Source organism: Taeniopygia guttata, chromosome Z (genome assembly GCF_048771995.1).
Source record: "Taeniopygia guttata chromosome Z, bTaeGut7.mat, whole genome shotgun sequence".
NCBI classification, from domain to species: Eukaryota; Metazoa; Chordata; class Aves; order Passeriformes; family Estrildidae; genus Taeniopygia; species Taeniopygia guttata.
In genome coordinates, this window is record NC_133063.1 from 39,575,776 (window position 1) to 39,592,548 (window position 16,773).

General features: G+C 39.3%; 2 protein-coding genes across 9 annotated transcripts in view; one reads left to right on the plus strand and one right to left on the minus strand.

Moving 5' to 3' along the window:
• ACO1 (aconitase 1) overlaps positions 1 to 8,045 on the plus strand; it is a 43,385-nt gene extending 35,340 nt beyond the window's left edge. For 2 of the 5 annotated variants that reach the window (XM_030257957.4, XM_072922702.1), the window contains exons 21-22: positions 1 to 126; positions 2,233 to 2,338. In XM_030257957.4, coding sequence (XP_030113817.4) covers positions 1 to 114 — 114 coding nt within the window. In that variant the 3' untranslated portion in view covers positions 115 to 126; positions 2,233 to 2,338. Of the gene's footprint in view, positions 659 to 2,232; positions 2,339 to 5,970 lie in introns of those variants that run through there. The other 3 variants (XM_032744076.3, XM_032744077.3, XM_041711477.2) reach the window with 2 other exon arrangements.
• Positions 284 to 16,773, minus strand: part of RIGI (RNA sensor RIG-I) — a 24,083-nt gene continuing 7,593 nt past the window's right edge. For all 4 annotated transcript variants that reach the window (XM_030257954.4, XM_041711476.2, XM_030257956.4 and 1 more), the window contains 11 exons: positions 16,278 to 16,536; positions 15,451 to 15,613; positions 14,934 to 15,035; positions 12,701 to 12,858; positions 11,936 to 12,071; positions 10,904 to 11,052; positions 9,717 to 9,807; positions 8,841 to 9,011; positions 7,202 to 7,353; positions 5,582 to 5,728; positions 284 to 3,947 (listed from right to left, as the gene is read on the minus strand). In XM_030257954.4, coding sequence (XP_030113814.4) covers positions 3,651 to 3,947; positions 5,582 to 5,728; positions 7,202 to 7,353; positions 8,841 to 9,011; positions 9,717 to 9,807; positions 10,904 to 11,052; positions 11,936 to 12,071; positions 12,701 to 12,858; positions 14,934 to 15,035; positions 15,451 to 15,613; positions 16,278 to 16,536 — 1,825 coding nt within the window. In that variant the 3' untranslated portion in view covers positions 284 to 3,650. The remainder of the gene's footprint in view (positions 3,948 to 5,581; positions 5,729 to 7,201; positions 7,354 to 8,840; positions 9,012 to 9,716; positions 9,808 to 10,903; positions 11,053 to 11,935; positions 12,072 to 12,700; positions 12,859 to 14,933; positions 15,036 to 15,450; positions 15,614 to 16,277; positions 16,537 to 16,773) is intronic.

Here is a 16,773-nt window from a genome sequence, read left to right on the forward strand (position 1 = left end):
CTGGACACTGGGAGAAACTTTAATGCCATCATGAGATTTGACACTGATGTGGAGCTCACTTACTTCCACAACGGCGGCATTCTGAACTACATGATCCGGAAAATGGCATCCTAATCAAAAAAACAGGTACAAACCTGTTTCTCCTGAGCACAATGAAACTATAGTAATCATGAATTTCAAAGTGTGAACCATAAAGTGAACAGTTTTTTTCTGTGGATTGTATTAGAAGGCTTGTTTACAGTGCTGAATTTTTCTGTGTATCAGGAAACTAGACACACCCATATAAAGTAAACAGCATTTATTAATTGTTTTGTATGGCAGTTGGCTTGACTTACCTTAGAATACAGTGCAAAAGTCATTAAAATACTGCTGGCATCTGTAGAACCATTGAAGATCATGTGCTGATCACTTGGTTTCATGCTCATATCAGTGATCTAGAAATTAACTGACAGTATAAAAACATTTTTATTCCTTCCTGATTACCTGACACTGACTTGCTTTCTTACTCAGTTAAACAGAATCTGAATCTAATATTGAAATAATTTAGCTGTTTATTAATTTTAAAAAATGTGAACTCTGTTTAAAATCTAAGCCTTTGTGGAAAGGTGGACTTATTGGGGATATTTCTAATAGATAATATTAAATTTATTTTTAAAAAGTTTGGTGGTTCTGTCATTTTGTCCTTGGTGTTGTGATGCAGAGCAAAACTTTGACTTACGCTTTTCTCATTGTCCCTGTATGAACAGAATCATATGAGTCTTGACTTTCCTAGTTTCTTTGACAAGTTTGCACGAGCTAGAATGAATACAAATACTGTCATATCCCAGCAGTCTTCTGTAACTTAACAGAATACGGGCATAATACAATTCCATCTGTTTTGTGCCCTCAAGAAGACAATCTCCAGACTTTCAAGATCCTCATCAGCAATTTCTATGTCAGTTAGCAACCAGTAATTACATTCATGCCCTCAGTGCAATCAGTGACTGCCCAATCAAAATGCCATGTGAATCTGTTTACAAAGATAGCAAACTACTTTTACTCAGAGATAAACAATTATCACTCTTAACTGTATTTACAGCAACTGCCACAACAATTAACATACTGGAGAAATTACTTCAAAGTAATTTCCTAATGTGTTTTTAGTGCAGTCAGGTCTGGTTGTTTCTGGATAAAAAACAAGTATTAAAATAGTTATGAAAGAAGAGACTTCAGGAGGGCACTAAGACTGCACTGTACCTGAAACAGGCTATTGCTTGATTGTGACACAGCTCCTCTAGTAAATCCATCAGAGGCCCACCATGATGTTGCAGGGTCTGAAGTGTTTCTCATGAGAAGCTGAGAGTCAGGACTGTTTAGTCCAGTGATGGGAATGCTCAGGGGTATCTCTGCTGTTCATCTACTAATATCTGAATGGAGGGCACAAAAGAATATGCAGCCAGGCTCTTTTCAATGGTGCTAAATAACAGAGCAAGAAGCAGTGGGCACAAACAGTATGAAACACAGGATGTTCCCTGTGAACAACAGGAAACTTCTTCACTCTGAGGGACCAAGCACCGATGTCCCATTGCCAGGAGAGGCTGTGGTTGTCTACATCCTTGGAGATGTTCCGATGCTGTCTGGACATTTGGACATTGTCCTGGGCAATCCCTTGGGTCACAAGATGACCTTTAGCTGTTCTGTGATTCTGTGAACAGAGTAATTAATATGGTAGTAATCTTAGTAAGAAATGTGCAATTTCAGCTTCAGGATTTTTTTAAAAAAACTAGATATTCTCAAAGGCCAAATAGAGTGCTGGTGTTCTTCCCCACCCCCGCATCTTCACTGAACGTGTGTACTGAAGGCTTCTTGTATCAAGCTGAATTCTTATTAATGTGTTGTTCCATCAACCTTTAGTACTTGTTTAGGCTGAATTGCAAAGTTATTTTAGTCTGAAATCCTTGTATTCAAAGAATAGGAAAATACCAAAACCTTTCAAGTTCAACTTCCCAGTAGTTATTACTATAAACTGGAATTTTGGCCTGATTTTTTTTTTTTTCAATGCAAAGAGTTCCAAAGCAGATGATCCTTTCACAGACCAATTTGGTACTTAAAATCTGTGATTTTTCCATGTACTTTTAACCTGACAATGCTAAATTAGACTTTTTCAAAAGTAGTTTGTTCCTGGTATTTTTGGAGGGGAGGCATTATCTAAACATAAATAATCTTAATTAATTGTTCTGTGTTTCCTTTTAGGTAAAAACTAAGTACAGAGGAAGTTACTGTAGAAATGAGATTCAGCCTTCCTGTACAGTGCATACAGCTTTCACATTAAAACCCGTGGATTGAGGTGGAACATGAAGCAGTGCTTACAAAGTTCTTTTGCTTTTAATGTCACACAACACTTTACAAGAACACCACAAGCTTCACTGAGTAGGATTTAGGCAGTTTAAATTAATTTTTGAACTCATAAATTTAGGTTCATTCTTTTTAACTCTTAAATTAGGTGTGAGGTGGAGGGGGGGGGGGGTTGTGCTTTGGTTTTGGGGATTTTTTAAATTAGTTTCAGTGTTTCGTAACATAATTCTTGTACATACATATCTTGCCACATTGTCAAATACACAAAGGGAACTTAAAATACATTTGGTTTTGGTTCCAGAAATAGTGAATACTAAGCTCATTGAAGATGTGTGGAATCAGCGGGGGCTTTAAAGTGTTCAAGTACAACATTTCATAAACTCTGTAGGAATTTCTAGTTTTCCCAGAGAAATCTGGATCTGAGTAAAGAGGACAGATTTGAACACAGTAATGCCTAGACTCTGACAGGAAGCTTACAGTATTTTCAGTGTCTTGCGAGATTTTAGGTGACAATCCATGAAACAGGGCATCCAGGTAAATGCTAATCCCCTTCAAAAGTGAACCTCCTCCCATGATCCAGTGTACTTTGTCCCTCTTAGGACTTGCTCAGTTCAGCAACACAGGAGGGTGCCCATTCTGCAATTTCAGCCACAGCAACTTGATCAGTGCTATAAAAAAGTGCTACAATTTAATTACAGGGATGAATCGCTAAGAGGGCTCTGCCCTACTGCATTTCTTATTGTTGCAGAAGCATTTCCTATTAAAGATAGATTTAAGAGATGCAATATCTTCCTTACAGAAAAGTTACTGGACATTTTTCTTTCAATTTTATATATCAATGTCTAGAATATTAAAAGTAACATTTTAAAAAGTTTCAGAAGTAGCTAGAGTACTGCATGAAGTGCTAGTAAGCCATGTTGTTCACAAGGAACATGTTAGTAGTACCAAAGAAGATGCTGATTCACACCTCAATTCTTGAAGGTCTAACCTGTTACCTAAAGTTGGATGTTTAGTTAGTCAACTAACTAAACATTCAACTTGATCTTTTTTTTTTCAGACCAGGTTCCTCATAGCCACAATGATTTGGATCTAGACATCTAGGCACATACTTGTCCTTCTAGTGAAACTTCTGGTGAAGTATCTCATTATATAGCAAATATTGGTTTTAGTGGCTTTACCAGCCTTTTATAATCTAGCCAGATGCGGGTAAGGGGCCTAGCATAAGAGTGAAAGTTTTTATAGAAAATTGATAATTGATTATTGCTGCTATTTCAGCATAGCACACTAGAACCAATATATACATTAAAATGTTGAGTTCAGCTGCATGTTTCTTCATCAAAATTCTTCAAAGACAAATTAATACTTCTCCATTTCTGAAAATCCATTTGTGACCCACTTTCAACATCCTCTAGTACAAAGCTTCTGATTTTGATCACGGGTAGATTATCAAATATCTTGTACTTCACTATGATCCCCCAGTCATGCTGGCACTCGGTATTTCGGCAATGCATCTTGCTTTTTTTCACAAAATCATCAAACTGAACCGGTTTCCTGTGGGGCTTTGTTGTATAACGCTCCTGGAATGCGTTACCTAAGACAATGTGATGAGATCCCTGAAACAACACATGCCAGAAACACTTAATATTAGAAACAATATTCCTCTTTTTTTTTTGTCATTCCCTTTCCCTTCTCAAATACATGTTCTCCCTGCTAAGGCACTTGCTGTCATCCTGGAGGCTCACCTTCCAGCCACTTTGGCTCATTGTTCTTTTTTTCCCCCCCATTAATGGAATACCAGGTACTAGAAGGACCCAGGCCTGGGCTTATCAAAACCAAAGAAATTGACTGTGTATCCCCAGTCAACAGCTTACACATATTTGAACTTAGTAAGCTTTTTAAAAACTGTGTTTGCTGTATTTGAGCCATGCCCATGAAACTAAGAGAGTAATTCAGACAATAGACAAATTTGAGAGACTCCTATTTCTCATGAGGAATCATGCAATTTGGAGTGGTAGAAAAAATAACCATAACAAGATGAAGGAGCTACAGTTATTGTTTATAACATATATAATAAAAAATTAAAGAAATTAACAGCCTTACTTGAAAGCATATTTACAATCTGAGGTTGAGTCTGAAAATGATAGATCCCCCTGGAAATGCAGTTTGTAGGGATTATTTTAAAAACTGAGGCACTATTTGCAGAGTACTAAACAAAACCACTTACTGAAGAGTTTTCTGAACTCTTGACTCTATTTGCACAGGTATAGGTGATAAGCCAGGAGCACAAAATAGTGAAAAAGTCAGAGGTGCTTTAGATAGCCCTTGTTTTTTGTCAAAGAAATGTAACTAAGTGTTCACAAAACTGAGCCGTTCCCAGCTCCTTGCAGAGGAGTAGTGAGCACCATCTACATTCCAAAAACAGCTGGTAAAAATAAATAGAAATTTGGGAAGGGCCTGAAGGCAGACACAGTAATGCTCAGCTGTGGCCTGAGGCCCCTCATACTGCACTTTTCAGAGCACCACAAATAGAAGCAGCTTCAAAAGAACAAAAAGCAGAAGTATAAAGGCTCAAAGTGCTTAGAATAGCCTCTCTTCCATGATCACCACTTTCCGTGTGTAAAGAGTATTACTTTCTTTTGTCTACAAGGAAAATATTCATGTTCAGAAGGAGTACAATCATAATGTCCCTAGGATATACATAGAAGCAACTACACCTACAGAATAGAAAACAAAATAATACTGAAGAACTGTAGGGCTCTTCTTGTGGAACTATGGTTTACCCTGCTTTTCAAAACTCAAACTGACCTATAAGACAAAGAGGTTGTAAGCTGATCCCAGTACTTTGTGTAGATAATTTTCGGTCAACAGAAATTGTAGGAGAAATATCTCAACAGCAGAGAGACTTCCATCTGATGCTAATCAGGAAAGTAAATATCTAGCAGTAACTCTAGAAGGTTATGTAGTAGAAGATCGGGGGGTTTTCAACAAAATTTTCAGAAGGCTTCAGGAGAACTGAAGTGATTCCTAAAGTATCCCATATTTTCACACCTTGAACAACATCAACTCAACTCATCATACTACAGAAGTAGTCACAACTGTTCTTGTGGTTTACTGATTTACTCAGAATTTCTATTCTCCTCCAGTTTGCGTAAAATAGTCCACTTCCACACTGATAAACAATGCAGTTAGTTCAATAATGCTGACTTCTCTGGTGGTCATGGATATAGCTTCCTGTACAGAAACATACCTTTATAATTCTGATGTCATCAGTACTGCAGGCATATGCTTTGCATTTTCCACAGTAAAGTTTTTTTTTCCCTTCCACTAGTTCATGTTTTGTTTCATTCTTCCTGGAATCTCTTAGCATTTTTTCCTTCATTTGGAGGCCACGTATCTATAATAAATAAATAAAAATCAAGATCATTATGAAATGAAACCCCAGTGTCAGCCTAAATGTGACTTTGGGCATGTAATATCTAGGAACCCATTACTTAAAGCACACAAAACAAAACACACCTTGTTCTGACAACTCATACCAAGAAAGAACAGGGTACATTTGTCAATTCAGAATGCAGAGCTAGAATGAGACTATGTGATGGACAGCATTTATGCTATTTGCTCCTTCTTCCCTTCTAGCTCCCAACAGCACCTCTGGTCTTAAGGCTGGTATGTCCATGTGAACGTTTAAGTCATATGAGACCCTATAGCACAATTAACGCTGCAGATCTGGGAATCTCATGGGTTTGAAAGAAAGCTACAAAGACAACAGAAACTGCAGGCAGAGAAAGAAGCAACAAGGCACAGCCTGTAGCTGAGAAACAAATGCAGAAATGGAATCCTCTGAGAAGAAGCAGGAGAAACTGCACCAAGCCTTGGACGTAGAAGTTCAGGCAGACACTAACCACAGCCTTTCCCATTTCCACTAAGTGGGTCACACTGTCACAGAAGAAAATCAAGCTGCTCAGGCAGGACATGCCTTTCACAAAACCCAGGTGGGCCTGATCCCTGGTTGTCCTGTATGTGATGGGTGATAGCACTCAAGGTGATCTGCTCCATAATGCTCCCTGGCACTGAGGTCAAGCTGATGGGGCTGTACTTCCCGGATCCTCCTGGTCCTTCTTGTAGATGGGTGGTCATACTGACCAACCTCCAGTCTCCTGGGATCTCCTTGATATACAGGACTGGAAAGTGCTGGAAAGTGGATTGATGAGCTTTTCCACCAGGTCTCTCAGTACCCTTGGGTGGATCCCGTCTGCCCCCATAAACTTTTGTCGCAATGGTGTAGCAGGTCACTAATCAGTTCCTTTTTGATTGTAGGTCCTTCATCCTGCTCCCTATCACTGTCTTTCAGCTCAGGGAACTGAATATCCTGAGAACAACCAGTCTTACAGAAGCAAATAAGCATTAAGTGCCTCAGTCTCTTCTCTCCATTTTTGTCACTATGTTTCCCCCCATAACCAATAAAGAATGGGGATTTCTCCTCAGCCCTTGGTGGTGGTCCATATGAATATCCAGTTGGGCTTTGGCCCTCCCGATTTTCAGCTGCAAAGCATCTCAATATCTTTGTACACTGTGCCCAAGATGGCCTCCAAATCTTACCTCACCCAGGAGTCCTTCTCTTTTCATAAGCAACAGGTCATAAATTCTACCTCATGCTCTTAAGTTTTTGCAGTTACTGTACAGTTGACATTCACAAACTGTCAGTACACAGTATCCCTTCTCTGCTGACCTAGCCTTTGTCACAAATCAAGTACAATGAACACCTCCCTCGGGTTATAACTTTTCCCTACATAGAGCCTTAATAGGTGAAGGTAGATACAGATTATGCCTTTAAAATTTGAGTATGAAAACTGCACAAATCACAAACCTTTCTTGCAAATGTTGTTTCATCCCAGTTCTGTAGCTTTTCAATAGCTGCATTCATCATTTCTTCCTTGTAAGTGTTTAGTTTTTCATTCTCAACCACTTCCGTTTTGCTTGTCACAAGGATGCACTTGCTGTCTTTTGCCCTTCCACGACCTATACAGCAACACGTTTATGCTCTTTAGTTACTCTTACCAACATATGCAAAAATGACAGGTCTGCCATAAGACTACTAAGGGCCTTCTGTATGTCTGCTTTTGTTTGTAATGTTCAGATTGAATGAAGAGCATTCTTCAATAATAAACCAGAAGAAGATGCCCCCTTCCAGGTATCCTCATGGATATACCCTAGCCAGTACTATATTGCCTGCTTCTGTGGCCTCCCTGTGCAGGCATGCTTTAAAATACATTTTTTATGTAGCATCTTGCTGTCTTCTTGTTGCGTAAAAAAAATGTAAAGGAGAAAAGTTCATCTCAGTCTTTCTTATTAGTTTTCAGCCCTGCTAATTGATGTCTAAAAATACCCAAAAACCCCATATATCACAAAAACCTAAGGAACTAGAAATACTGTGCTGACAAGAGCACAAACAACAACAGCAAGCACCTTCTCTTCTACCTGATTATGCCTACTGTCTGCCAGTTTATTAAAGCTGAGACACAGGCAAACCCAGAACTACAGGGATATCATACCAGTTTAGCAGTATTTCGGTTATAAAAAGCGTTCACATTTCTTTTGAGTTTTTTCACCACAAAAATCATCATTGTATGTGGTTTGAAACTGACATAACCTCTTTTCGTTGCACCTTTAATGGCTTTTTAATAATAAACACTATCTTTCCATCCATAAAAGTCAATTCTGGGCCAGTTATTTCATTACAAAATACAGGTAAGAAGGTCACAATCCACAAACCCTGAAAGTAGAGTACAGAGTAAGTACAATGGAAATCACTTCACATTAAATGATGATGTGAACTGCTTGGGAAATATGAAGAAATATTACAGATGCACCATTAAGAGAGTAGGCACTTTTATAATGTATAGGAATGTGAAGCAGAAACCAGAATTTTGTGTGGCTCTTCATTCCCCTCTACTGGCCATACTGTAAAATCACCAAATTTAAGGCCAAAGTCACAACACTGCTCAGGACAAACAGGGAAGAGAGAAACAGGGTGTCTTTCTTTTGGTCCAAATATTAGAGATCTGCACAGGCGAAGGCCTCATGTACCTGGGAGTAGCTGGGTTGGTAATAAACCACCAGGCTGGAGAAGGCCTTCAGAAGCCAAAGCAATACAAGAAATTCCATTGCAGCAGTCCTTTGTAAATTGTCACAGAATGATTTGTAATATTTCTGACAGCAGTTCTTCTAGCCATAGTTCTGCTTATATGTAATTGCCAACTTGATGTACTATAACCTTGTGCAGCATGGCTAATTTGCCTGTTGTCAGTCAGACAACATCAAGGACTTGGCTCAGTGAACAAATTTATCACATCCCATCATTCACATGAGACTTTGCTCTAAGGCACAGAGAAACAACAGCAAGGGATGCACATATTACAGAATTTCCAATGTGCCATTTAGTAGCATTTCATGTCCATTTCTAGGCCAAAACAGGTTTCTACAGTAATAGTTCTGAAATTCCATACCTCTGACTTGGATCATTTTGGTGACATTACCGAAGTATTCATAGAGCACCACAAGGTTGCACTCAGTAATATCAATGCCTTCGTCAGCAACAGATGTAGCAATTAGCAGTCTGATGTCTTTGTCATTTCTGAATGCATCCAGGACACCCTTCTGCATTGGCAGGGTCATACCTACAGTACCAATATAACTGTGTCAGGAAAAGAAAACTGAAGAGCTCCTTGAGCAAGATACCCACATGTGCTTTTACTTCAGTGATTAGAAATTAGTACATCCATTCAATCTGGAAAACTACTTCAAGTCTGATATGCAGCTGGGTGTACATTATACTCACAGACTAGGGATTCCTGTTGATGTGTCACAGATATTGTCAACTTGGGAAACACCATTTTAGACACGACACCCAGATGCTCTTTATTGAAGACACCCATGCAGCTTAGTTAATTAAAACCCAACCTAATTCTGAACTTAAGCCATAGGTAATTCATTTCAGCTGTAGCTTCCATTCTATCTTAAAGTGACTGCCACCAAACACAAAATAAGAGAGGAATCACAAAGTAACAGAGATAGTACGAGAATTAATCACAAGAAGCTATGATAGTGAAGTTTCTAAACTGCTTTTGAATCAGCAGAAGAATCCTGAAAAAAAGCACTGTTGACAGTGTTACTGATGCTTTAACCAAAGGTTCTGGACAGAAAAATGCAAGCATCCTCTTAGGATTCATTCAAGGTCTTCCCGCTCTGGAAGAATGCAAGTGCAAATCTGCATGACCTTCCCCTGTTTAAGGGCACAGAAGATGAACACAGGAAAAGCCACAGTTTTAACATCATAGCATAGCCACTACTGGTTTAGCATATCTTAATGCAAATCTGCATACCTGGTTTCTGATCTCTTCTTCCCTTACCCATCATCACATCTGGCTTTATGTGGCTAAGAAGAGGGTTTGCTTCTACCCACTTCTTCAAAGCCTGGAGAGCAAATCAGGGTGTTAGATTCCCTGTGCAGATGAAATGCTAGTTTGTGATAGGTAGCAACTTAGAGGCTGGGTAGAGAGCAAGTAGTTTTTCACTGCTAAAAATTTTGCATTTTTCTCTTACAAACTAACAGGTCACTGCATGTTACACCTCTGGCATCAAAGGAAAGTAGTTACTATTTACAAACTGGGCTTCCACTACACAGTGACAGTAGCATATTCAAACTGCTCATACAGAAGAACAAAAAATCAGCCAAGCTACTGTAGGCTTTTAAATCTAACATGCAAAGCTGCAAACAGATGCTTGGTGTTGTTAGTTCGGACTTTAGTCCCATTCTATTTTTTTTTTTTCTGGTCTGCAATTCATCCAGCATGTCTGAATGAAAAGGATAAAAAGGGAGGCTCGGTCATTCAGCTAATAAATCTGTTTATAGTAGACAGAGACAGCTGATATTTGCAGTAAATGTTTTAATCTACTCATGCTAATGATTAGCAGCACATTAATGTCAAGCACAAACCTCTTCTGAGAGCAAGGTACTGTAAAGGAAAAAAAGCATCATCCAGCCTAGATTTTTGATCATAGGCAAGTATAAAACAGACCAGTAATAAGAGTCCAGGGAACATCTGCTGCACAGTTTTTCCTTTTTCTTGATCAAAAGCAGGTGCTATAGACCTTCTTGAGGTCTATAGGAGTCCTCTGAGAAATGTATATATACCTCCTGATGTGCAGTCAATAACGGAGTAGAGCTGATTCATAACAACACTACCTTAAAACCAAAACCCTTAAAATATTTCTTGTAACTGACTTTAGGCCCAAAATAAAAATCTGATGTCTTAATGATCAAGCAGAGCATGTAGTTAGACATCATGAAGGACACCATACCTGTACTGTAGTTTTCAGAAAAAATAAAAAAAAACACCCTACTCATCCTGCCTCAGAGCATCAGGGCTTAGGTAGGCACAGTAAAATAAATTAGAATGATCAAATACATGCATGTTTTTCTACTTCAGATCAAAATGGGAAGGGTAATATGATGAGTAATTTTATTTTCCCACTTCCCATTTTAGGAGTTTTAAAAAAAAAGTCATACAGCTACTAAGGCTCTTGTCTTGGCAAAGAGAATAGTGCGAGTCTGTGGGTTATAGTGGTATGCTTCATCCAGGATGCAAGCAAGCTCTTCCAACTTTGGATTCTCATTTGACTCATCTTTTGAAAGGGCAGTCAGCTCTTGTTCTATCTCTGAAAGAAAAAAAAAAGGTTTCTTGAAAAATTTACATTTCTTAAGGCAGAAAGCAGAATTCCCACACAAACCTACTTTCAAACAGCACACACATTATTTTCTTTATTTTCTATTCTGTTCTTTCAGATGCAAGCAGGGAAATCTGTTGGGTTAAACACAACAAAATCCCCAGAAAAAACCAAATTATGAATATCTCACATTTTGTAGCAAAGTGACATGAGACCTTATGTGATATACTATGTGTCAAAAGACAACAACAAAACAAACTCAGCTCTTGTGCTATTTCTTCCAAGAAAACAACTGACACACAAGGGCAGACACAGCAGTGATTTAAAATTGCAGCCAACATTGCAACACAAAAGAGCACAGGCTGGAATATAGCCCACTGCTAACTAGGGTCAGGTCACAGAACTGTGACAGCCTCTGACTTTCAATCAGAAAGGTACACAGGCCACCTGCTTCTACCCAGAAGACTGGGACTGGCCAGGAGGCTAGGCAGTGCCCTGAACACTGTATGTTGGCTTATCTAATGCTATCAGTACTCATGATTATAGACCATCTGCTTACTTTGTGAGGCACAGCCACAAGGGAACTGCTGCCTGATCTCCAAGCCAGGCATGTAAGAACTTACTACAGCATCCAGCTACAATTATTACTATTTTATCAGTTTCTGCACTAGAAGCTTATAGTCCCAGAAATTTAGTCCCCCACCACCTGCCCTAATACTGCACTTACACCCATGTAGTCACCACATCTTCTGGAAAGTGCAGTTTCTGGAACTGGAAAAACAACTGCACTTACTCGGAAAAAAACACCTGGATCATAAGCTCTACCATAAGCTCTCATCTCCCCTGCAACTGTCACAGGTACTATGGGAAATACCTTGAAATTTCTCTGTCAGCTGCTTCTCTAACTCTGTATATGGTCCGTTTTTTACATTTGTGAAAAATTCATTTAGATAGGCTAAAGCATCTTCGATGCGAGCATCTTCACTGATAATGAGAGCATCGTTGAATTTCTGCTTGGAAAGAGACACAAGCATTTAGCCTTCATTTTCCAAGGGGCGATAAACACAAATTTTATTTAGCTAGATTAAGTGTTGCAAAGTTGTGGTGCTCTTCCATTTCCATGACAAGCATTGCAAAGTCTCCTCTGCACCAATATGTCCCTGGTGAGCATCACAGAGACAACTCTTGTATGCCTTATGCTTTAGCCTGTGTCAACTTGCTGCAGTCTTCAACATCCTCACTTAGTGGAGAGGCAAGTACCGATCTGTTCACTGTTGTGACCAGTGACAGGACTTGTGGAAGTAGCCTGAAGCTGACTCAGGGGAGGTTTAGGCTGGATATCGGGATTTCACCCAGAGGGTGGTTGGGCACTGGAACAGGTTCCCCAGGGAAGTGGCCACAGCCCCAGCCTAACAGAGTTCAAGAAATGCCTGGAGAATGCTCTTGGGCTCATGGTGAGGATGTCCTCTGCAGGGACAGGAGCTGGACTCAATGATCCTTGGGGGTCCCTTCCAACTCTGCATTTATTCTACTATTCTAAATAGGACAATTGGTTCAAAATCTGCTTCTAGGTGAACATACCTATATCAGAAGGAACAGGATGACTCTACTTCTGTATTGAAGGAAAGAGGATACTTACCCGCAAGTGTTCAGTACAAATGAAAAGGTCTCTACAAATACTGCTCTCCTTCTCCTTATCTTCCAGTTGCAATAGTCTGCATTTCTTCTGAGTGGAAACTATCCAATGTTCATATCTCTGTGTTCCAAAGTAAATCTTGTTGATCTGGGAGATGGTATCTACCAAAGGAGAGAAAAAAAAAATTGTTCCTCTTGAGTAATAAATAAAAAGCATTAGCTAGAGGATAACACATTTCCCACTAATATTGGCTCTAAAAAGCCCTAGCAAAAGAACAGTTTTATGATATAATCACAGAACCACTGAGGCTGGAAGGCACCTATGGAGGTCTTTAGTTCAACCCTCTGCTCAAAGCAGATCACCTAGAGCAGATCACTCAGTTAAAATGGGCTTTGAGAACTTCCAAGGACAGAGAGTCTATAACTTCATTAGACAACCTGTTCTAGTGTTTGACTACCTTATAACAAAAAAGTTCTATCTGTTGTTTAAATATTTCTATTTGTGCCCATTGCTTCTTGTCCAGCCTCTGGGAACACCTGTGAAGACTATGTCTTCTTCACTCCCTGTGTTTCCCAGGAAAATGTATACATACATGAAAAAAAAATGTATACCCAGATGTTAGCCTAAAATTAACGCAGTATAATTCAACTGAGGATCTGTGTACACACACATATGCAGGGACTTAGTAATAAAATTAGAGCTCACTTATCCTGTAAGAAGTCTATGGTATTTAAAAGAACTGCATGTACGTTGCTCCTTGAATTACCATATACTCAATAGTTTATATTCATTGATTAAATAGTCCAGAAGCATATTGTCCAAGGGGCTGTCTTTGAGGCAGAACTACGCAGTAGCTCTTTGCTGCATGCGTGCTTCACAGGCTACAGTAACTACAGGGTGCACAGAAGGGAAGCCACTGCCATTCACGCAAGAGGAACTATGATGCAAAATAAGCTTCAGAAGTGTTTGCTTAATGTAACATGCATTTTGAAAATATCTTTGTTCTTTGATCAGGCTTCTTGGATTTTGGGTTGTTTTGTTGGGTTTTTTTGGTTGGTTTTTTTTTGTTGCATGGGGGTTTTAATTCTCCCTCCTGTCCCAGAATATAGTTCACTCTCAAATATCTGGGAAGTGGAGGGCAAGGGGTAAATCTACAACTGAGGTAAACAGGTTTAAGCCACTGCAGTCAGTGTTCAAAAACCAGCCTAAACATAAACAATGTCCTTTAATCCAGAGCTGGAGAGACCAAGGCTTATCCTGAGCATACCCATTCATGGGTCTCTGCCTTGTACCCCCTTCTGCTCTCCAGTTTTTTATTAAGGCCACCACTTTTTTTTTATTACTGGACACCACTTAGAAACTCTACAAAAGCAGAAAAGATCAATTTATTTCTGAAGAGTTATATAATTGATCTCATGATCATGACACCAATTTTCTTTTCACAATCATGTTTCTCCTCTCTGCAAACCTCCCCACAAGAGCAGCTCCTGAAGCTGGAACCCTACTGATAATTGTCTCCTTTCTTGGGCTGCCATATCCTCTTTCCAGTGATGTTTATGTTGTACAGATCCTACTCTGAAACATTACCTCAAAGGCTTTTCAAAGGAAAACAACTGAGACCTGCTAAAAAGCAGAAATTGGAATACCCAGAAGCATAAAGAGGATAAAATGCTGACAAAAAAAGGTGGCCAGGGCAACCCTAGAAATAACTCCGAGTGCAGCTTGGAGACAAGAGAAAACACAAGAAGTGTCAGAGCAGCAAGTGTGAAAATTAACTTCTGCTGTAAGGGAAAAATTACAACATTCAGAGTAATACCACTGTGACATTTCTTATTTTCCTAACAGGACAGATTGGGTGTGAAGGATTTGGAGAAATGTTTAAATAAGAACATATCGGTATCTTTCATCAAGTAAATCAAGCCCACTGCACTTTGAATGCAAGCCCTTTTGTTTCAGATTCTTTAAACTCAGAAGCATTTGACAATGGCAAAAGCACACTGTTTTTAGTTGCATGTGACAGGCTGAAATTCAAGTAAAAATGTTTATGATTGTCAAACTAATCAGGTATAACAGGAAAATAGTTGATTCTCTCATCTATAATCTCTTACTTAGGAAATAAATCCAACTAAAAATGAAGGAGAAAGAAAGTGAAAAATGAGTGTTCTAGCAGCTATAAGGATTCACACTGATTTAATCAAATACTGAACTGCAATACAAGCATATTACAGCATCTTACCCACTGAGTAAATCTTCCTCATCAAAACCTCTGTCTCGGACATCAGACCTGAGATAATGTCTGCAAAACGATTCTGAGCTCGCATTTTAACCCATCTGATATCTAGAGAAGAGAAATGTAAGTCAATGTGCTGAGTAAGTAAAACATTTCCTTGGGAAGTACAGAACAAATTCTTGTCTATAAGAATGCTACTACACATGGTGCTCTATGCAATCACAATCAAATTTATGGTTAATGAGCACTGCAGGTGCATAGGAATAAGCGGTCCCCAGTCCTCACTGGCAGAACTGAATTAAAACTAGAGATGGCACATCAACAGCAAAGAGAAAATATGCCCAAGTGGGCACTGCCTTACTGCAGGACAAGAGACTGCACGTCTAAACTTCTTTCAAGCTAGCAGGAAGGAAGGCTCCAGCCTAGTTTTAGGCTTTTATCTTAACCTAAAAAAAGAGGAATTTAGTAGCTGCCATAATGGTACTTTGCAACTCACAGGAAAATAAAAAGGAAGTGTGCTTACGTATTTCTGGCTTGTTTGCAAACCTCTGCAGGTCTTGTTTGTTCTCTCTGACAGTGGATATGGCCTGTATGTCAAGGTAGGAGCAGAGGGTACAGATGTGCTCTACAGTTTCTTTAGTGCTCTTGGCATTACCAACTCCGACAGAAGCAGTTAAACCTACAATCTAAGCACACACATGAATAGCAGATGTTGCTACATTGTTAGCAGTCACCAAATTGCTACCATCTTCAAAAACATGGAAACAAAACAGGGAGAAGTGAACAAGAAGTGGGCACAAAAACTTAAGAACCAAAACTCATGCCTACTCCAAGGTGCTCAAACTTATTTAAACTTAAAATAAATTATCCAGCCACTTAAATCCATAATGAGCTCTATCTGTCAGTGGTTATCATACAGAGGAAGATCAAACCCACACCCAGACCCATCCTTTGCATTCACTCAGAGATATCTTCTCAGCTGGATGAAAACCTCAGGGCAGCAGAGGCAGTGGCCCCATTTTATTGTGCAGAAAACAGCAACAGAGAGCTAACAAGGAGATTACTAAATTACAAGCTTTCTTCCCAGTTCAGCTTTTCTGTTTGCTCTCAAGTACTCCAGTCTTTGTTATGCTTGATCAGTCTTCCTTGGTAGCCGATGGGAAGATGTAACATGGGAAAAAAGCCTGGAAATGTCCAAGAATGAAAAAATGTTCCAGATGTTACCACATCCATTTGCAGCTGTTGTTAAATGGGAGTTTGAACTGGATCAGCACAAAAGGCAAGACCTTGCTGACTGCATTGCAAAACACTTTCCTCTAATGTTTCTACCACTGATGGGCTGGGCCTTACCTGAGGCAGCTGTTTTGCAGAGGAGTCAAATTTTTGATCCAGGTATCTGGTCATCAACACATTATAAGGGTGGTTGCCTGCAGTGTTGTGGCACTCATCAAATATCATCAGAGTGAAGATGGAAAGGGAGCTAAGGATCCCTTTATCCATGATATTCACAAGAATCTGGGGCGTTAGCACAATGATGTCACTGTCCTGTATAACATTTTCTACAGAGATATTTGCAACTGTTTCACCACAAATTCCTTGAACAAAGTATCTGGAAAGAAGATGCAAAAAACAGGTAAGAAAAATTATATCTTGCAGGTCAAGGAAGGTAGAAAATTGGGCTTTTCAGTGAGCTTGAAAGGCAGTTACTAAGTTTCAAATGTCAAAGATTTGGAGGTGGCAGTTTGACCACAAGAAGGCTGAAAATAAAAAAAAAGAGGCGAGGGTAAATAATTGGATTTTCAACTACCATTAACAAAAATATATCATATTTGAGGACTGATTAACT